The sequence below is a fragment of the Antennarius striatus genome, chromosome 3 (assembly GCF_040054535.1).
Source record: "Antennarius striatus isolate MH-2024 chromosome 3, ASM4005453v1, whole genome shotgun sequence".
Taxonomy (NCBI): Eukaryota; Metazoa; Chordata; class Actinopteri; order Lophiiformes; family Antennariidae; genus Antennarius; species Antennarius striatus.
The window spans coordinates 12447137-12469447 of NC_090778.1; the positions used below are offsets into that span (position 1 = coordinate 12447137).

General features: G+C 39.7%; 2 protein-coding genes across 2 annotated transcripts in view; both read right to left on the bottom strand.

Annotated features, from left to right (window-relative positions):
- The window catches only part of kcnt1b (potassium sodium-activated channel subfamily T member 1b), a 79960-nt gene extending 67863 nt beyond the window's left edge, over positions 1–12097 (bottom strand). The window contains exons 1-3 of the mRNA XM_068311876.1: positions 11974–12097; positions 9231–9279; positions 8231–8398 (exon numbers count right to left, since the gene is read on the bottom strand). Of these exons, the coding sequence (XP_068167977.1) occupies positions 8231–8398; positions 9231–9279; positions 11974–12040 (284 nt within the window). The 5' untranslated portion in view covers positions 12041–12097. The remainder of the gene's footprint in view (positions 1–8230; positions 8399–9230; positions 9280–11973) is intronic.
- A 1677-nt stretch (positions 12098–13774) lies between these two features.
- On the bottom strand, positions 13775–16976 carry si:ch73-29c22.1 (kelch-like protein 20). Its single transcript, XM_068311961.1, has 4 exons — positions 16945–16976; positions 15753–15964; positions 14807–14913; positions 13775–14000 (listed from the first exon to the last, which is right to left on the bottom strand). Exons 1-4 carry the CDS (start codon positions 16958–16960, stop codon positions 13922–13924), a joined length of 414 nt encoding a protein of 137 aa, XP_068168062.1. The 5' UTR covers positions 16961–16976; the 3' UTR covers positions 13775–13921.
- Between the last annotated feature and the right edge of the window lie 5335 nt (positions 16977–22311).

Here is a 22311-nt window from a genome sequence, read left to right on the forward strand (position 1 = left end):
CAGATCAGGAAATACTGTAAGCCGCCCTGTTCGAACTGAGTGGTCCACGAATTTAACAAGGTTTTAATGTCAGGTTTTTTAATATGCCGTATTTTGCAAATATGCCACTTTGTCTGGCTCAAAGAACTGACTTTTTTTATGTCAGTGTCTCACCTCCGTGAACCTTGATGTCTGTGTAGGTTCTCAATCATCCAGGTCATGGTCATCCAAAAGCTGTTTAAGTCAATCCACTGGACATTAAAATTCTTGAAGATGTTTCGTCTCTCATCCAAGAGACTTCTTCATTCCTCCCCACACATCACTGAGAGCTATAGAAATAAAATCTAATTTGACTATGTTTTTCGATAATTTTGTACACCAGTATTTTGTAGTACTTTTATCAGTAAATCTCAGCAGCTAAGGAAAAAAACCATGCGTGTTGACTTCTTTCTAAGATGGCAAAGTGATTAGGTGATCACGTTTCCTTGATGAGGCTCAGAATGGCCTCATTGAAATAACAATAGGGCCGTTCACAGCTGATTAAGGGTACTCACAGTCATGAATGCTCTAGCTACTGGACAGACAGCCACTAGTTTTTAAATCTATTTCTTTTTTTAATATTATATGCGCCTTTTAATCCAGTGCGCCTCATAGTGCAGAAAATACTGTACTTAGGGTCAACGGTCCAGAGCAATGGACAGTGCGGAGAAGAGGTGAAGAAGCGTGTACAGGCAGGATGGAACGGGTGGAGATAATTGTCAGGTGTGATGTGTGATAGAAGAGTTTCAGCTAAAATGAAAGGAAAGCTGTACAAAAATGTGGTGAGACCAGCGATAATGTTTGGTCTACCGACAATGTCACTGAGGAAATGACAGGAGACAGAGGTGGAGGTAGCAGAGATGAAGATGCTGATGTTGTCTTTGGGAGTGACCAGGATGGATAGGATCAGGAATGAGTACATCAGAGGGACAGCACACGTTAGAGGTTTTGGAGATCAAGTCAGAGAGGACAGACTGAGATGGTTTGGACATGTCCAGAGGAGACAGTGAATATATTGGTAGAAGGATGCTGAGTTTTGAACTGCCAGGCAGGAGGCCTAGAGGAAGACCAAAGAGGAGGTTTATGGATGGAGTGAAAGAGGACCTGAAGGTATTGATGTGAGTGAAGAAGATGCAGAAGACAGATGGAGGCAACTGATTCCCTGCTGCAACCCCTGAAGGGAAAAGTCAAAAGGAAAAGAAGAGCAGGGGATGAAAAATATGTGTCTACTGTATATTATTGTGTAGTGCAAAAGACACACCCTCCCTAGGACATATGTTGCTGGCTGGCAGAGTGATGTGTTTTCAGGTGTCCTGTTCTCCGGCTTGACCCACAGTCCAAATATTTTTCTCGTGGGTTTTGTGCTGCTACTTTGTGCAGTTTTGAGTCTAGAAGGGGCTTAATGAGCAAACTGCTACAAAGGTAGGGTAGGACACCAAGTGGCGGTTCCACATTGAGACTGTGCAAAATCAAGTTCAATAACCAGATGTACAGTATATAATTCTGATAGGTCAGTTCTCAATTCCCTACAAAGATCAACAAACTGAACCAAAATTAACATGTACTGTATAATAAGAATGAATAAGAAAAAATTAGCCATCGTACATTACTATTGTATCTTTGGTTTCTGAACAGTCATCTGATGCTTTTTCTTCTTCCACATTCTGGAACAATGCTGACAACCTCATCAGAATGCCTCCATTATCACAGCTGCTTATTAAGCGAACTCCACAGATACCAATTAATGTTGCAAGGCAGAGTATGGGGGCTAAGCCACTAATACGCCAGAGATTTCTAGTCACAAGATGCAATGGCCCGGAAAAGAAGCAAGCTCTGTAGGGTGTGGGAAATCTTATTTTTCTCCAAGCAACCTGCCTATGATAATCTGCCCTCTATTTTATACCAATAACTCCTTTTGTGCTGTCCCACTCAGACTGTACACTGACATTCTGAAATGTTCAACACTATTTCATTTGTAGAAGATGAATAATAGTGCTCTATAAAGATTTATGCTTTCCAGCTCTTTATTTTTAAGACACTTTTGTTCAAAGCTCTGATGAAGGGGAGAAAAATCTGAGAGGAAATAGCTGAAATGGAGCCCTGTCCAAATTGCTTTTTTTTTTCAGGATGGCAACATCTCAGCTCTCTCTCCATTACAACCACTGTTCATATTCTCGTTCTTTCTCACTGACTGCACCAGTCCTTAGAGTAGCCCGCCCCTATAGAATGTGACAATGTGTTTTGAAGCCTCTGCTTCAATGTTGTAATAACAATAATCCTTAAACTCACAGAGGGCCAAACACATAATCACTCTGCAACTCATCAGAACAAGTAAAGCACACGTTCAACATTGCTCACTCTTGATGTGTTGACAGCAGTGACTATTGCCACCTATATATTCTAATTCCAAGCAGTGGTGAAGGGACGCAAGGGGGAAGGGAATTTGAAATCAATCTTAGAGGTTGAGCAGAGTTCTTAATTGAGATCTTGGATTAAACATGGATGTAATCCTTTATCATCGTCACACATCACTGCCTCCTTTTTCTCTGAGTGTTTTTTCACCTCTTTTTCTGTCATTTATTCCCTTCTTCTTTTTCCCCTTGTTTAGTTTTTTTATTCTTTTTTTCCGCATTCCCTCTGCTCATCTAGTCACTAGCCTCTAAAACATGTTCAGGTGAAAATCAAGCCATTAATCCCCGCTGCTACAGAATTAGTGAAAACAAACAGATGCTGCCTGTATCAGTCCTTTCATTGTGTCAGAACACAAGAAAGAAAAGAAGCACTGATTGCTAAACACTGCAGTCTGAATTATGAGATATATTTTCAGAAAAAAACGGTGATTGACGGTGATTGTCAGTAATAGTTGAGACGCCTTCTGTGCTGTTCCAAAGCTGTCATGTTGGACATTTTCACAGCAACTTGAATGAATGATCCATGTTCAAAACTAGTTGTTGCTTTAGAGTAAAATATTCATCAATGCTGGGTTAAAATTTCAAGAACCATGATATGACTCACAACAGGTGCTAAGAGTTGATTTAGTAACTAATACTCCTCACTCTGACCTTATTCATTTTTCTGCATCCTGTCTTGATTGGAGCAGAAAAAAAAACAACTGTGGAGAAGCCGAGGAATGATTTTCTCCCTGTTGCACTGTTTAACACTGTCGGCAGGAAGAAAAATGTTTAGTGATTTGTTTCTACTTTTGGTGTTGACTGGGGATGTCTCCACCTCTGCTAGCTGACAGATGGAGAAATAAAACCCATGTCTGTAGACTTGCGTGTATAATCAGGTACTCACAGGTGAACACACTCATACACAAGTACACACATGGTGAATGCAGTCTCTCTCTCTCTCTCTCTCTCTCTCTCTCTCTCACACACACACACACACACACACACACACACACACACACACACACACACACACACACACACACACACTCACACACACACACCAAATGCTTGTCAGACCAATGACTTCGGCGTGATATCTCCTCTTCAGCACCCACACAGCCAAGCAGTCATTATGGCCCTCTAACACCCAACCCTGGAGATAATGACAGCTCAGAAGAGAGACAACCCCCACCCCCACTTCACTGCACACCCACATCCACACCAAAGACAGGAAGAAATGAGTGGAGATACGACACTCACTCACACCACAGCAATGAAGGGCTCCCTACCTTAATATCATTACACTGATACACATCTTGTACTTACCGCGAGACAAGAAGACACACATTCATGTGAACATGCACTTCATCACACTTGATGAATTAATTCATTCTACATGGTTGCAAAGGGAAGTTCAGCTCTTACTGTGATGTCAGTCTTGCTGCCTTTGCTTTGTACAGTTTTGGGGACGTTAAGATGTGACTTTTTTTGCATGGCACAGTAACACATATAATTAAAATATGTATCTGGATGTAGAACTAGGCGATCTTGATCTCCTATGTTTGTCAAATGTAACAAGTTTCTATGCCTCTTTATGCCATTCCTCAAAGGAAGTTAAAGTTACAAGAAGCAAAAATAACAGCAGAATAATAATATTAATCCTAAATTCACAAAACTGAAAATACCTAGTCAAAAGCTGCTTGTGCTGACTGCACAAAATAATTGTTTTTGTCTGAACTTTAAAGGATATTAGGTCAAATTTTATGTTTTCATGATCACTGCAAGTTGGGAAGCTATTTTTTCTGTGTTGTGTGAAATTATTAAATGTAAACAGTTAAAACTCTCCATTTATTTACGGTTTGGCTTTTTATGTGCTTTTCTGTAATGATTCTTAAAAGGGAAGGGTTGTTACAAAACAATGATTGGTGAACAGTGGTAATGTAGAGCACACGTGTTTTACAATTATTAAATGAGATTTCCTTCAAATGTCAGTTGCTGCCATTGCTACAGCCTGCATGAGCATCTGGCTACTGATCCTTCGTGAACCCCCTCTAGAGATGTATTATGCTTAGAGTGTTAACAGCACCGAAGACCCTAACCCTTTGCTAAAACAAGGAGGAGAGGGTTGTGGCTCTAACATACTCTCTGGGGGTTAATTTGTTCAGAAGCTTCACTTTTGACAAAGCGTAATCACCGGACATAATCAACATCCTAAACCACAAGCATGCCAGAGCTAATAATGTAAAAAAAATAGAGCATCCCCAAAGCCCTCTGACATTCCGCTTCTGTTCCCAGTCCACAGCACAGAAAGCACTAATTACAGAGCAACACCATACTGTTCTATAAGTCTTTCGTGTCCTCATTTAAATCCAGACACAAATTATGCAGAGGTGTACATGTGTGTGTGTACGTGTGTGTGTGTGTGTGTGTGTGTGTGTGTGTGTGTGTGTGTGTGTGTGTGTGTACGTGTGTGTACGTGTGTGTGTTTGTCTGAGCATGAAGCTGCATTTTATAGCTGTTTTGTTGTTACAGACATAAAGGCTGCTCTGTTTTTCATGGCAGGATCTGTGATTTACTGTAAAAAGCACTGTGAAAAAGACTTAGCGAGTGTTTAGAGACAGACAGCAGCGGGTCATACTGGCTGTCGTTATATGGAGCAAAGGATGAAAAGCTAACAGAATTCTTGTGAAATTGAGCAAAATGTTTTATAACTGTGTCCTCTTTCTCTCAGTGAATGAGGCACAACCAGCACTTTGTGGTTCTGACTGGCAAGTATGATGCATTGATCTCTATGCACCCACAGTAGAGTCCATCACACCATGGCTGCTGCAGAAGCTGTGGATGTAATCTCCAGAAAATCTAAGCATAGTTTCCGAACATAAAAGATACAACAGGGGTTTTAAAGATCTTTTCTAAAACACCCAAAGGTTCTATTGTGAGTGAAACCAAAAGGCTGCCAAGGCAGCTGGTCACAGAGAAAAAGACGGCATACAAACAATCTCATAGGAGCAAGTGAGAAACAGAAAACCTCACCACAAAAGCAAGACTGCAATTATAAAACTTGTGAGCACACCTTTAAGGACACTACCAACACAAAAATGGATGTTAATTTGAAGAAGCTGCAGGAGTTTAAAGTCATTATCTATTTCACACAATGTGGATGATCTAAATGTTTCCAGTAACAGTCTAATCAAATTGTGAATCTAATGAGGATGACACACAAACACACACACACACACACACACACACACACACACACACACACACACACACACACACACACACACACACACACACACACACACACACACACACACACACACACACACAGCTGGCAGTCAGAGGTTGTAGCAGATGCCAAAGTAGACTTTCTTGATGCCCGGGTGACACACTGTAATTATTGATGGTATTCCCGTGACTGGGAAGGAAAACCAGAAGGGAAGGTGGTGCCTTTCCTCAAACACAAGCTACATCTGCAGTTCAACTAGAGAAAATGGAAGCTGGAATCCCTGATCGGTCCTAACATCCAACATTAATAATGAATTTGAACACACCCTTCAACACACTAGCACCGAAAATGTACTTCTACCAGTGTAACCTTATTATAGTATTTTACCCAAGCTTATTACAAATCAAACTGCACATATAACAATAGACTGAGGATCCCCTCGGCACATTCCCAGCTTTGGTTTATTTCATGGCTCTTTACCCTGATGGTAAGAACATCCCATCACATGGCAGTGGTTCAGTATTGTTTTGTTGTTTGCTAGCAGACAGTTAGTGAGAAACCTTCACACAATTTACAGTCAAGAGAGACAAATTGTGCAAAGGCTGATATGTTGACAGAGAGAGACATATTGCTTTTCTCTCCGGACTGGGTGTGGCTTCATTGTGCTGCGTTTCTGTACGATACAAGACACACACAGTGAGTTACCCAGCAACAAACCACAATTACACTTTGCAAACTAATGCTGATCAGCAAACCAAAACAAGTGGGATGAGCTCAATGAAACATGAAGCACATACAAGCGCACAGACTCAAACACGCACACACCCACACCCACACACACCCACACACACACACACACACACACACACACACACACACACACACACACACACACACACACACACACACACACACACACACATGCACACACCACAGTATGCAACATACATCAAAATATACTTGATGTTACTATATGTTGTTGACGATGTATTCATGTAATTACTGTGTAATGTAATCTCCACAGTAAGTTGCTGTTCGGAGCATTTCTTATCCTTAAATCAACAACACCGATAAATTGTGTGTAGCTCCAAACAAATAAAAAATAAAAAATCAATCCGTACCGGTTTAACAAGTATTCCCTGGGAAGCACAAGGGCTGATACGTGAAGGGGAGTGGACAAACAGTGGAGCTGTTCTCACACGTAGACACAAGGTTCTACACTGATGTCACACACAATGACAGCAGATTACTGGAGGGAAAGGGTGACTGAATGGAAAATTTTCCAGGAAATTCCGGCATCATGTTGATTGCTCATTCACACAAGATAATTGAAAAACACATCCACTTATTCCTGAAACATAGCTGCTGCTCCAGACAACTGAGAATCTGGAGTCCAGCGATAATACAGACAATTTACCATCTGTCAACATTATAAATCAAGTGTGCTGTTAAACTCTAGAACGGCTGTGCAAAGTGACAAAACAAACAATGAAATATGATGTTGGTTCAGTGACGTAACCCTCGTTGTTCAAGTTGAACACCAAGCAAGTTTTGAAGAGGAGGGGTAGAACCACGATATCAGATTACATGAGTCGGGGTTATATGTTTTCCACAAGAAAACCAATTACAGGATGACATAAGACATGAACATTTCGGTGGCAAAGATTTAACTGACGCATCTGTACTTTCATGTCTAACAAAATGTACTTTACAACTTTAAGGTGATTAGCCCATTCTGTCTTTGCTTTGTTTTTTTCTTTATAGACAAGAACTCAGCTAACTCTAGACCGTAAAGAAAGTATGATTGTGCTTTGATGCTGTTACTGTACTACAAGTTAGTGTAAAAAACAGTTTTAAAGAGATCACTGAATAAAACTGACGTGGATTTGACATTGTGCTAGAAGTAGCATATGATTGATTGATTTGAAGTCAGACAAAGTTAAGCTCTCCATTCACTAGTGGTGAGGCAGTGCTGACTGACTGCTGATGTTTCAGTGAGATGCTTGTACTTCAGCACCACGGAGAGTTCCACAGCGCTCCAACATGCTCGTTTCATTCTCAAAGCAAATACAGTCTGATTACAATGGAACTCTTTCATTTCAAGATCTCCTTTCTGGATGTTGAACTCCTTCCTATAGATAACAGCCAAACAGACAATTGGTTTTTGCATCCAACCTTCAAAATGAGAGAGGAAAGACTCTAAACTACACCACTAGGCAATTAAACAAGGTCAAATACCTGATCAATGGTAGCACAACTTCTTAGCAAATGGCAAAGCTCTTACTTTTTTACTAATAAATCTCACTCAAAAGTTTGCTTCTATTTCCACTGCTGTACACACCTACACATAAAACCAATAGCTGAATACAAGTACTGCCACATTTCCAGCGGGCTGTCATGAGGAGCCAATCTGGGAAATGCAGGAAAACAGGAGCCCAAGGAAAAGTGGGAACAGCAGTATTTAAAAAAAAAAAACCAAAACACTGAGTAAAAAGTGAACGTGTGAAATATGATCACAGGTCAAAATATGTATTCCAAGCATTATTTTGACAGTAGACATACACAAACGCCAGCTCCGCTTTCATGCTACCTGTCATCATTCTGAAATGTTTGGTCTCCCAGCAGCAAGTCCCTGAATCGATAACGAGGCGGCAGAGGAGGCACCTCCGTATCCACCTCCGCCATCTTGAGGGACGAGATGTCCAGAATAACACCAGAGTTGCTGCTGTTGTTCTTCTGCAGGGTCTCAGTGGATGGCCTGCAGAACAAGAAGAAGAGCAGCATCAGCTCATAAACTTCAGCAGTCCGTGCCTGTGGTTTTCAGCTACTTTAACACATAGTGGACACTAACAACAAGGCAAATGCAAATATGAACAAGAAGTAGTTATTGAAAAATTTACTTGTTTCAGAACCGATTTAATGGTATGGGAAAATTGTAAGCTTTCACAGGGTTCGATACAAAAGTGAACATTTTTGCAATTAACATAATCAATTACCAATACTGATATTAATATTGAAGGTTATCTGATAACCTTATTGTTACTAGCAGGACAAATCTTCATATTTTGCCTGTGAAATGTAGAATGTACATCTGAGCATTAATTTGCACAGTAGGGTAAACCTTAACTTAAGATATTTTTACTTAGTAAGAGCTTTGCCATTTGCTCAGAAGTTGTGCTATATTAATATTAATATCAATTTTAATGTTAATATTAATATTCATCTGAGCAGGACAAAGAACTACTTGCACACCGTCATGTACTATCCTTTATCTGAACCAGATGATTACATGCTACTGTCCTATTTGAAACACATGATGTATTATTAGATCACCTGAGACACATTAAATACATTATTCAAAAACAAAGCAAAACAACAAAATGGCATTTTTGCTTAAGGACTATGCTACAGCAGAGGCAAATATGAGAAGACAACCTACCTCCTTACACGGAACATTACGCGTGCATGTATGTGCGAACATCTAGTGCCTGCAGTATTAGCTGCATATTCACTGTGACATGTTTGTTTATGTGTTTGCACTGTGTCACTTAATGTTACATGTAGGGAAATGAAGTGCTTCAGGAGATTACCTGTCACCATGGGAACTTGATGATCGGCGTGGGGGGCTCATGACTGCCTCTTGTGGGGGGTTTCAATGACAAAAGGCGGGTAGGAGACAGTGTGAGGAGAGAGAGAGAGAGAGAGAGAGAGAGAGAGAGAGAGAGAGAGAGAGAGAGAGAGAGAGAGAGAGAGAGAGAGACAGAGACAGAGACAGAGACAGAGAAATTAATTTCAATTCAACTCTAAGTCTTTGCTTTTTTCTCTTTCAGCTTCAGTGAGACCTCAAAAATGTGCCATTCTTTAATCAGATCTGGAGTCCTCAGACACACTTTTGCATTGCAGTGCAGTTTAATATTAATTTGCTTGCATTGCTATATATTACCATGTGAAGCAATTCACTTTTTATAGCATATATGTTCTGATAAAGTGGAAAGCAGCACTTCAAGTGGGTCTGTCTACTATTATATTAACTGAAGAAAAGGTTTAATGTGTGCAGCTATTATCCCCTTGTTGAGGTGGTGTTAAAACCATTTTCTGCTCCTGAAGCAAAGGAGAAAATAGTGTCAGAAATGAGACACTGATATTTCTTCCACACATAGCAGATGTAAACGTGTGAATGTATGCTCACTGTGGCTGAACAAGATGGAATGCTCCTTGTGACTGTAAATGGGAGCACAACGCATAAGAAGTGAAAACAAGGAAGAAACAGTAAAGAGTATGGGGTAATGGAGACATTGTGGAAACCTGAATGGGAAGATTTAAGCGTACAAAAGAGACAAAGAAAAATGCACCACCGTGAAAATGAAATGTGGTTCGTCCTCTATTAAAATACAAAGTCTGCATTAGAAAGTTGATTTAATGGATGACGCAAAGTGATCACAATAATACAGTGGCTTTCGGTAAGATGCTTTTTCCTCTTAATGGAATGAGGACCGCAGATTCAGACCAAAGAAAACAAATGAAGCGAAGAAAAAACAACAACAACCCATAGAGCACGGGGCAATGAAAAAAATAGAATACAAAAAAGCCCTGTGCCAGAATAAAAAAAGATTCAAAATTGACTTATATAAGGTCTGTGGAAATTTCTAATCTTCTTTATTTTGACTGTTCAAACTGTTACTGGATGTTCATGACAGAGGTCACATTTAATGTACAGATCAAAGACCAGATACATTTTATCTGAAGAAAAATCACAGTTTAAAAAAAATGTCATGATACTCAAACTTTGTTAGTGAGATGTCAAGACTGAGTAGAGTATTTCAGAGCTGTGTGACACCAGTGGGTTCATCCCAAACATCTGCATTAATGCATTAAAGTCAACCACTGGAGTGGCAGCATGCTAATGGCTAACTGAGCCCACGGTTACGAATATGAAAGTCATTATAAGGTTATAGTGAAGAAATGCATTAGAATGAACAAAATCTTACTAGTGTCACTGAAATTACACAAATTAAATTAGTAATATTTAAATTAGTAGTCATTTGTAAACTTACAAATGAGCACCACTGTTACTGAAGGTACCGTCGGGCTTCCTGGAGACACATGAAGGCACCATGGGTCGACTTTCCGGGGGACACAGGATGTTCGCCATCAAACGGGAACCAGACACAACTCTGTCATCCTCGACAAATGGCGCTGGTGACGATCAGGAGCGCCGGCGGTCAGAGGCTGAACAAGTTCAGCGTTCAGTTAAGTCAAATCCGCCTGCGGACCATCCTGGAGACGAACGGGGATTCAAGCTAGCGGTCTGCGCGACGCGTTGTGTTCAAAGACCCGACAGCACACCTGGACGCGCGAGCCCGAACCGGCATCCACACGTGACACTTCCGTGTCGCATAGCAACAACTTTGTTTGCGAATTTTAACGAAATAGCGGCATTTTGAGTTGATTGGTCGCGTTATCCCGATGCTGTCGATTATCAACTTGATTTTTTTAAGAAGGTGTCCATCGGCCACAGCCGTCCCCAGATGCTCCGTCGTAACGACACAGTGGTGAAAATCCCCGCTGCTTCTTCGGACTTTCTCAGTTGCTCTTTTCTGCCATATAATAAATACTAATAATAATAATAATAATAATAATAATAATTGCATCTAAGCTGTGGTAATCGCATAGGTAAGTGCACTGTCCCCGGTCAGTGATTCCATCGCTGCATCAGCATCTTCCTTCGTAGGACGGAGCAGCAGAAAGTCGTTCCCCAAGCCGGAGCCTCCTGCAGGAGCTTCGCCATCTGCCGGACAACCACGACACGATCTGGCGTCTAGTGGACAAACCTGTGCTGCCAGGAAACTTCTCATTAAAGGCTTTTAGCGAAATTAATTTACCCAACAATTCCGTGGTCTGATCGCGCTCCGTCATTGTTTTGCCTGTAATTTCTGCCAAGTCTTGTCTGGGTTTGAAAGAGACTGTAGGTTGGAGTGCAGACAAAAGATACTTATTGTAATATAAGCGATGTAATAATGTGAAATGTCAGCGTGAATTAGTGTCAGGTACCTTGTGGTGAGGGGTATAAAGGGCAACTTTGATAATGCAGAATCGTAACTGAAGAGATAGCTCTTATAAAAAATACATTAGCCAAGCTAATAAATTAAACAGCTGGTATAAACATGATCAAATAAAAAAACACCAGTGCATTATTAAAAACTGTACTCAATAATACTGTCTTTATTTTTTGTCTCCTTATTTTCCAACATAAATAATGGAGCGTACGCCGACATGCAACTTCTAGAAAATCCCAGTCTCTTCAGACTATATATGACATTTTTTTTAACATACCTGGAACAGCTCTGTCTTCTGCTATTTGTCTCACCATGGTCCCCCTCAAATTGAAAAAAATATTCATTCTGTGTGCACAGAGGTTTAGGTGGGAGACACCGCTGACTCGTGTGTAGCTCCAGAAAAGACGTGTTGCTGTGTGTGCGCTCCTGCGCTCAGCCTCTCCACATTTCAGACCATTATTCTCCAGGGAGAAGAGCTCTGAGCGTCATCAATTTAAAGCCCACACAGCCACTTGTGCTTTCCCAGGCCAGCAGTCACAACTCGATCCCTCTCTCTGATGTCACTTAGGATCTCGATTCCCACATAATTCTTTTCCATAACTTCATCCAGCTGATTCTGTTATTTTACAAGCCGTTGCTTTACATATTGTAGGATGTTATCATAAGCTGAATGATGAAAAGTGAAGGAGCTGCTATTTCCATCCAGCGCTGGAGCGTCATTTGTAACAATGCAGCTATTAACATCAGTTGATGTGTATTCAAAAAAAAAAAAATCAAAGGTGTAAAATGGGACAGCAGTAGAGCAATAAATCGTACAAAATATTATTATTACGTTTTAAAATGTTATTTTTCAGCCTCTTGAACTATTTCACCTTGAAAATATTAAATGCACTTTCCAAACTTTATTACATTCAAAGCATCCTTTCAGAAGTCAAGGTTGAAGTTACAACTTTAATTTCAAAAATAACAAGTGACGAAAGACTAACTATTTTATCACTTTCAAATCTGACACTTTCTATGAGTACAGTAAACACCAGCGTGTTTTCTATGGTCACGTACTTTCTTTACTCAAACACGTTTACTCAGTATCAATAATGTATCAGCACACATATCAACAGTTTTTTCTTACAAGGAGTGATTCTGAACCATTTTTGTAACACGTTAGATCTCTCTGTTATGTTTAAATTGTTGGGGGTTTTTTTTTTAATCTAATCCATCCATTCATCCATCCTGTGGTGAGACCAGCAATGTTGTTTGGTCTATAGACAGTGTCACTGAGGGAAAGACAGGAGACAGAGCTGGAGGTAGCAGAGATGAAGATGCTGAGGTTCTCTCTGGGAGTGACCAGGAAGGATAGGATCAGGAATGAGTACATCAGAGGGACAGCACATGTTAGAGGTTTTGGAGATAAAGTCAGAGAGGCCAGACTGAGATGGTTTGGACATGTCCAGAGGAGAGATAGTGAATATATTGGTAGAAGGATGCTGAGTTTTGAACTGCCAGGCAGGAGGCAAAGGGGAAGACCAAAGAGGAGGTTTATGGATGTAGTGAAAGAGGACATGAAGGTAGTTGGTGTGAGAGAAGAGGATGCAGAAGACAGGGTTAGATGGAGGCAACTGATTCGCTGTGGCGACCCCTGAAGGGAAAAGCCGAAAGGAGAAGAAGAAGATCCATCCATCCATCCATCCATCCATCCATCCATCCATCCATCCATCCATCCATCCATCCATACATACATACATACATACATACATACATACATACATACATACATATATCAGTCTTGCATATTTCAGATTTACTAGGATTAAAAACAGAGGAAATCTCTATCCAGATTCTTTAATATGTCATAAATATCAGCCAAGATATTTATCTGATTTTTAACAAAATATATATACACTGTTCATTCTGGGAAAAAACAATCTCGTTTTTCAGTTTTTAAAGGACAAATCAGTTTTATTTTCCATTGAGTCATCTCTGCTTTGTAAGATGGGCACACGGAAATACCTATAATTTTAATGGTGACCCAGTCACCTAAAATGTACTTCAATTTGCAACAGCAGTTTGTTTCCCGCAGCTTTAACCAACATTGCAATGTCTCACGGTGGAGTGAACTCTTCAATTATTCAGTCATTATGCTGCCTTACTTGAACAATATAACAATATGTCCTGGAGGCTGGGTACATCCATTAGGCTGTTTCTCTAACACCTCAGTCATGTTCATATTATGTGAGGATTGTAGAGTCTGAGTAAAGCACAGCCACTCTCCCTCCTGGATGCTTGCTCTTCATGCTTCCAAAGTGTCTAAAAACAGATAGAGATAGAAGGACTCAGACAGTGGAGTAGCCGAAAGGCATATATAATATATAGGAGCCTCATACAGTGCGTGAATCATAAAGTGACTCCATGGATTTTTCTGACTAGGAAAGTCAGACTTGTGATGTAAAGAAGTTTGGTCCTGACCTTGAAATTAATTTGACAACTTCATCGTCATTAGGAGATAGATAATAATTTTACATGAATTAAAGTGAATCTCCATTTCATTATCAATGAGTGGGAGTAATTGCTGTTATCACGGGCCATTGTCGTTTTCCTTTCTTATTGTGTCTTTATATAATGTCTTCTTTGACTTTGGCTAGCCAGAGTCAGCAGCTCAGCTATTTTACAGTGATTGAATGACACATAATGTTGCACTATTATGAATGCTCATCATTCCAATACTTTGCTTCCTCATGACTGTGCCACTTAAATGTATATTCAGTTATTTATGACATTTAAGTTGCGTCTAACATCTCTCTTTTATTAATCACACTAAGAGAGTTCTTAACCCGCTGCTAAAATATGTACTCTGAAGTTTAGTCACACACATCACTGCGTTTTTGTATTAAAAGTTTGGTCGTCCCTGTTCCATGTTGTGTCATATTTAAACTGAAAACTGTTCCCCTACAGATATTTCTAAATTGTAACTCACTGCTGCTACTTTCTCTCAATAGTTATTAAATTCATATGTTGTTTCTTCATGTTATAAGGATACATAAAGGATGAGTAAACATTAGGAAACCCACATCAATGATCAGCAAAAGGAAATTGCAGCCCTGGATTCTTCTTACCTCCATGTGTTGGTTTGGTGACAGTAAACCTCTATTGTTTTAAGATTGGTGACACCATCAGAGCCCCCCACAGCCATTAAGGTGCCATTTAAAACTACAAGGGACATCTGGGGTACAAATAAGAAAGAATCGCTGTGAGAAAATTATATCAAACTTTATCATCATATTACTTTAAATGTAATACATTTCTGACTATTTTTTAGATTTTGTAAGCTAGTCGGGGTTCCCCTAGAGAAAGACACAGACTGTAATTTTACACTGATAAACATATACTCCTAACTTCATGCATGTGATATTTGTTGCACACACCACAGAAAATACATCTAAAATTTCTTTAGTGGTATAGACTAATTGTACATATTCTTACTAGTCAACTGGCCCATCATCCGGTCTAGACTGAAATGTCTTTTATACCAACTGTTATGAACTGTTATGAAAATGAATCCTATGATTTTCTTCAGACTAGGAAACTGATTTTCACCAGTTTCCTAGTCCATTACAAATGTTGGTGATTCTGAAACTTTCCTGAAGCACATTCTTTAAGTATGAGTGAAATTAATTATTTTTTATTTGATGGATTGTTCTTGTATTTGGTGAAAATATCCATGTCTCCCTCTGTATAATGTATAATACCATGGATGGATGGATGGATGGATAGATAGATAGATAGATAGATAGATAGATAGATAGATAGATAGATAGATAGATAGATAGATAGATAGATAGATAGATAGATAGATAGATAGATAGATAGATAGATAGATAGATAGATAGATAGATAGATAGAATGTTTAAGATAATCTGTCACAAATGGTTTTAACTCTCTGTTCTGTAGCCATGTCCGTGATATTACCTCTGTTTTCTGTTCCTATTGTTTAAATCAGAGGGCAGGTCTAACATCTGTTGTGTAACCCATTGACCCATTATTCATTGACCCATTACTCACGTTGTCCCGCTTGTTCCTCATATGCTTGACAGGAGTCCACGTCATATTGTCTGGGTTGAACCTCTCAGCGGTCCAGAGCTCCAAGTTGAGCTCATCTTTGCCTCCAGCCACATAGATGTGACCCAAGTACACAGCAGAGCCAGCGTTCTCCCTAGGACTCAGCATGTGGGCACATATTGACCAAATGCCATCCTCTGGGTTATAGCGCTCCACTGGGTGATATTAACAGGGTAAGAGGAGTCAGAAAAAGCCCAACATGCCATATGAGACACAACTCTACATACAATCACTGTTAAATGAGTAACACTACCTACAAAAGACAAACAGTGTTTATATTGTATGTATGTTAAAGCTACATTGATCTATTGTAATTTAAGGTAGGCACAGAAAACTAAAAATATCCTTCAGTCAGCAGAGCCCCACTGAAATGAATATACGTTCCTGGTATTCCAGTAATATCTGATGGAAACTTTGATTGGTTGGTTTGTTTCCAACCACTTCCATCAACTGTGAACTTGATTGAAACCCAAAAAAGGTTGTGGGAATTTTAATGACATGAACTTCTCACAGACTGAAATAGTCTGTGGCAAGTGGCAGCACAACATAAGTCTTGTTTATCTTTGGCAAGGTCAGGGGTCTTAGGGATAGATGTGTGCATGTATACAGTACAGTATGTGTGCGTGTGTGTGTGTGTGTCTGTGAGAGAGAGAGAGAGAGAGAGAGAGAGAGAGAGAGAGAGAGAGAGAGAGAGAGAGAGAGAGAGAGAGAGAGAGAGAGAGAGAGAGAGAGAGAGAGAGAGAGAGAGCGCGAGTGGGAGCAAGAAAATATGGACTATTCAGGGAAAGGTTAAGCTTGTCGTAAGCCACCTCAATCCTGTCACACATCAAAGAGCTGTCAAAATAAGCAAAAAAGGAACAAGTCAATTGAGAAAATGTCTCCAAGAACTCTTATTTGTTTGCAGGCCACATTTTGAATGTAAACAAATGTCCAGTTATATTTTGAGAATTCATATCAGAAAAAAAAATCATATTGGTGAGAATAAAAGCATTCCATAGACCACATATTCAGAAATTTTTAATAGTCATTTAATTTGTCTATTTCCTTATATTTTAGAGATTTAAAAATTAGAAAAAAAATCTGATTTAACTGAATAATTTGTATACTTGAGGTTCAAAATTAAAGATTATCTCACCTGAATTTAAAGCCATATCACCGTCATTCCCTCCTATCACATACAGAAAACCCTCTAGCACAGCTGCTACTGCTCTGGTGCGTCTGGTCAGCATTGGTACCTGCCTGCGCCACGCGTTCATGTTTGGATCATACCTAGAACAATAACACAAACATAGTAAGACCAGTTTACCTGGTGGTCTTTTAGCTAGCTTTAAAAGTAATATAGTGGAAATTAGATGATTTTATTTTATTTAAAAGAGGTGAAAGCACATTCAAAACTTTTTTTATTGTATTTTCAGAAAAAGTGGGCTTTTATTGCTGGATTTGATGTGGTAAATGATAAAAAGGCTGTGCCGCTCAGCGCTGATGGGTCATCTCAAACAGCTTCATTTCTTTACAGCAAGAAGATTCTGGTAAGTGGAAGTGATCTTTATTCCATCCAAGCTGAAGTACCTGTCCACAGTATTTATGGCAGAAGTTCCATCATGCCCTCCAATAGCATACAGGTATCCATCCATTGACACCAGACACACTCCACTGCGGGGGCTGCTCAAGGGCTCTACATCTGTATTCCAAGTGTCAATGTCAGGGTTGTACCTGGTGGTCAAGGAGCAGATATTTGCAGAAATAAAATCAGATGCTAACAGTAACAGCTTAGGTAGAACAAAAGAGCAATCTTTCACAGAAATATTTGTTTTTCAAACGCTTTGTATGCTTGCAATTTTGTGCTTCTGAGGAACAAATGACACATTCACACTGGGAGAAAACATTTCAGTCATGTGGGAATATGTATAAACATCTGTAATAGTTCTTTTTTCTCCACTTGCAGGCCATTAAGATTTTTTTTTTCACTTTTCAGAGTCATTACTGAAAAACCCATAACCCCAAAACAACAGTTCCGCCTTATCAACCAATTTTCTCTCTGGTGGGAAGTCTGAAATTCCCTTAAAATGTGACAGCAGCACTGTCAACGCCAGATTGGGTAACCACAATGAGATATTGTGTTTTTAGCTATGGCTGTTCGAGCTGTTGGTGAGCAGCCAGCTGAGGATGATCATTATGGGGTCATTCGGTTGGCATTCACTTAAGGAGTGGCAGTCTGTGGGAATTGGGAGCAGAGCCAGCTCTTTTGAGACATTTAATATGTGGGAGTAGAGAAAGTGGCAGAACATAGGAAGGAGGAGAGTTTGTCCTGGATGTGTGTGCAAAAGTTTATATTTGGCTTTCTCCTCCTGTGGGAATAGATACTTAGACAGCATGTAAAGATGAGGGAAATTCCAGTCAATGGAAATAATATGAAGGAAAAAATGATGTCCATATTCTATTCTACTACTGCACTGTGTGTGTACTCCCTTCTATTCCAAGTTTGTCTATTTTATGCCTTAATACTGACCTCTACTGTTCATTAATGTTAAGAACAACAACAAATCCATGAGAAGCTATTTTTAACTCATCAATCCCACTGATTAAGTATTAAATTACTGAGCTCAAAAATGTTCAGTTACAGTAAATTAAACAGAACCTCTCTCACCGCTCCACACTGCTGTAACATCTGAGTTTGTCTTCTCCACCCACTGTGTAGATCTGACCATCCAGTACACCCACTGCCACATTGTCTCTGCTGTTGACCATACGTGCTGCTGGTCTCCACTCATTATACTCAGGACAAAACTGCTCCACCAAACTGGATGGATTGTCTTGGGTCCATCCACCAACTGCCAAAAATATAAGAGTAAAAAAAAAACTTTTTTGTTTTTTTTGAACGAATGTTCTTTCACTGACCACCTCTATGGTGTGGTCATGAAAGGGAAAATGCAATATTTAAACTGTTCATGTAGCGGTGTGTGTGTGTGTGTGTGTGTGTGTGTGTGTGTGTGTGTGTGTGTGTGTGTGTGTGTGTGTGTGTGTGTGTGTGTGTGTGTGTGTGTGTGTGTGTTTGTGTGTGTGTGTGTTTGTAGAGAGAGAGAAAACATAAAAATCTTTATATTTTATCACATAAAGACACACGACCAATTGAAGGAAGTAATAATGCTTAATGTGCTACTCAGGTTTCTGGCCAAGCAGCACTGCATACCTAATTTCCACATTTGGGTTTGGATGAAGGTGGCAGAGAGCACTGACTAACACAGTGGGGCTGAGGCATGTTTATTCTGAAGGCCATAACAGATGATTCACATCATTTTCTACTGACGACACATTCACTGTCCTCTTGCATTTGTCATGCTTCTTTTATATATATATATATATATATATATATATATATATATATATACAGTATACACACACACACACACACACACACACACACACACACACATACACAAGAATTCATAGACCACAGGCTAAATCTTTCCAAAAGTGTGGATTCAGTATCATTTTCTGTCAGGCATTCACACCGTCATGACCTCCTGATGGCAAAAACAAAAAAGCCGAGGTTGGACACAGTAAGATAGTCATTATAAACATAAAAGATCCTCAAGGTTATGGGAAAAAAAGTGAAGATGTAGAAAAAAAATTCACCAGCCGTGAGCCGGAGGATCCAATTGGTTGTTCCTTGGGACCATCCTTGGCAGATGTAGAGTTGTTGCAGGGAGATTCCTCATGACTAAAGACCCCCGCCTGTGTGGTCACGACTGGGTTTTTCAACTGGACAACGCTGCAAATCACGTCTGCCTGACAAAGGACATTTTCTAGGGAAACAACATCACTCTTTGGAAACCTTCCTGTGTGCTCCCCTGATCTAAACCTAAAGGAGAGCATTTGGGGTTGAATGGCAAACAAGAGTGGACACAAATGGACACCAGTTCCAGGGAGTGGATACCCTCTGTAAAGCTGTCTTCACCACCTGGAGCAATATTCCAACTAGCGTCCTGGAAAGACTAGCATCAAGCATGACAAAATAAATTATTGAGGTGATTAACAAGAATGGCGAAGAAACTCTTATCTTAGTCCTTTAAGGAGTTTTTTTTGGAGTCGTGGTCTGAAACTTTTGATCAGCTAATGAACACCCTATTTCAGTTAGTTGCTCTTATTTCACTCCCATTTACACACACACACACACACACACACACACACACACACACACACACACACACACACACACACACACACACACACACATATATATATACAATGTATATATATATATATATATACACTGTACTGTATATAATATATATATATTATATTATATACAGTATATATTATTATATTATATTATACACACATTTACACATGCTGTTATTGCTGTTGTTACAATTTATATTACCATACATAAATATAGTATGGATATATATTATATCTATATTGTGTGTGTGTTTTGTTTTTTTTGTGTGTGTGTGTGTGTGTTTGTGTGTGTTTGTGTGTGTGTAAAAATGTGCTTAGCAAAGCAGAAGTACAGTCTTGTGAATCAGAAGTAATTGAAGGAGATCCTTCAGTGCAGACTGAAGCATTAAGGCTTGCGATGCTGTCTGTACACCTGATGGAAGTCACAGCCTTAAACACAGTAGACTCAAAATGCAGCATAATTTACATTTTAAATGCCACATAGTGAGAGGATGAAACAATAACCTTCATTAGATAAGCTTTACACAATCTTTTGTTGGCATGTAAAATTTTCTTTTTTACATATTACATGTAGCCCTCTCATTCTCAGTGTTCTGGTTGCATGTATCACTGTTTACTGCAAAATATGCATGAATGAAAAAGAATTTTGCTATTAGCATACATCAGCCTACACTACAAATGAAATCTCACCAATGCAGTAACTAACCTATGAACATCATATCGCTTGAGAAGTCTTTGGGGGGAACTTTGCTTAACTGCCTGTGGAGGGAATGGGGACTCGTCATTTTGCAACAGCTGGAGGACCCTCTTCTGCTCTTTTTGATCAATGCATCTTGGAACTCTGGTTTTTCCAGCTCTGCCCTAAAGCATACGATTAGGCACACAAAAATAAATTGCCATTAACATCATACAATCTGATCAATTTCTAATTACTTACAATTATACAAAGGATGAAATATGAATTTAAATGGCAATTTTGCATTAAATATTAAATATGCCACCACAGAGTCCACGTGCAGATTCATAATCTTACCCTTGTTCATTGTAAACTCCCATGGTTTTATCTCCTCAGGACTTTCCTCAGGGTCTGCAGTCAAGTTTGATGTTTCAGAGAAGGTCCTTGAAGACAGCCAGCTCAGGAATAATTGCTTTGCTTCCCGAAGACTGTCCTTAAATATCAAACTGTCACAAAGTCCTTCTCTAAAGGACAACTTGACAGCACCAAAGAGTAAATCCTCCTCCTTCTGCCCATAGCAACACCACTAATGTCCCTTCTCACCATGTGACTCATGCCACCATCCCTGCATCCTGAAACCCAAGACACACCCTTGTTTGAGCTTCTTTTGGACAACTGTCATACCAGAGGAAACAATAAGTAACTGGAGCACTGGTGTACGTTTACACCACAGGCAAAAATGTGTCATAAAAGCTCAAAAATATTGCTTTTCTTACATCAGAGGTTTCTGTTAATGTGGATGCAACATACAACATTAGCACCAACATTAATCGTCACTCTTTCACATTTTTAACAGAGTGAGTAACAGATCTATTACTGACCTCCTCCTTCAGCTCCCACCTGCAAATCTCCTCCCATTCCATTGCTTTGTCTTTCATTCCTCTGAAGGTTGCATGCCTACCTATCCTCCAAAAAAACTATATTTATATCTGTGCCTGGTGGAAACACCTCAGTTGCCACCATGATTAATTCTGTGTAGGTCAAGGAAGATAGGTCGGAATGCAAATCCTGTGTAGTCACGGCTGCTCTGCTGCCAGAACTTGGCCTTCAGTGGGATGACTAACAAACTGTGCTCGAATCATTAGCATTAAATGAGTCAGAAAGATAGAAAAGATTAATTTCCTAAAGACTTCAATCCTGTGTAATATTGATCAAATTCTCCTCCCATTCCTGTGAGAAGTTGCTGACAGAAGCTAGAACATGCTGTTAGAGCGTTGGACCTCATCAATCCCAACATCCTCATTAGAAGACATGTCTGATGACAAGAATGTCTTTGTCACCTCTGACAACATGAGGCTATGTGTCATGTTGTCAGGAGATAGCAGTGTCTGAGCAGCATATTCATAGAGAGTAAACTGCGATTTTTCTTTGAAGAGAAAACTTATTCAAGGTGTCAGGTGGCATTGAAGTTGTGAATTTGCCCGCTTAGGTAGACAGTGACAACAATCTGTCATCAGTACTGACAACAGATACATCGGATTCTCAAGACATGAGGATCTGTCTTCCACAAGGACACGAATGAAATTATTAAAGCTTACTTCCCCGAGAAATCCTTATTCTTCCTTCACAGAATCAACAGTGAGA

Excerpts from the sequence above, each read along its gene's own strand:
- si:ch73-29c22.1 (XM_068311961.1), bottom strand. Across the intron at positions 14,914-15,752 it reads TGAGGAACAAGCGGGACAAC|ATGTCCCTTGTAGTTTTAAA; the intron begins GTGAGTAATGGG and ends TTTGTACCCCAG. Across the intron at positions 14,001-14,806 it reads CACCAAACCAACACATGGAG|ACACTTTGGAAGCATGAAGA; the intron begins GTAAGAAGAATC and ends ATCTGTTTTTAG.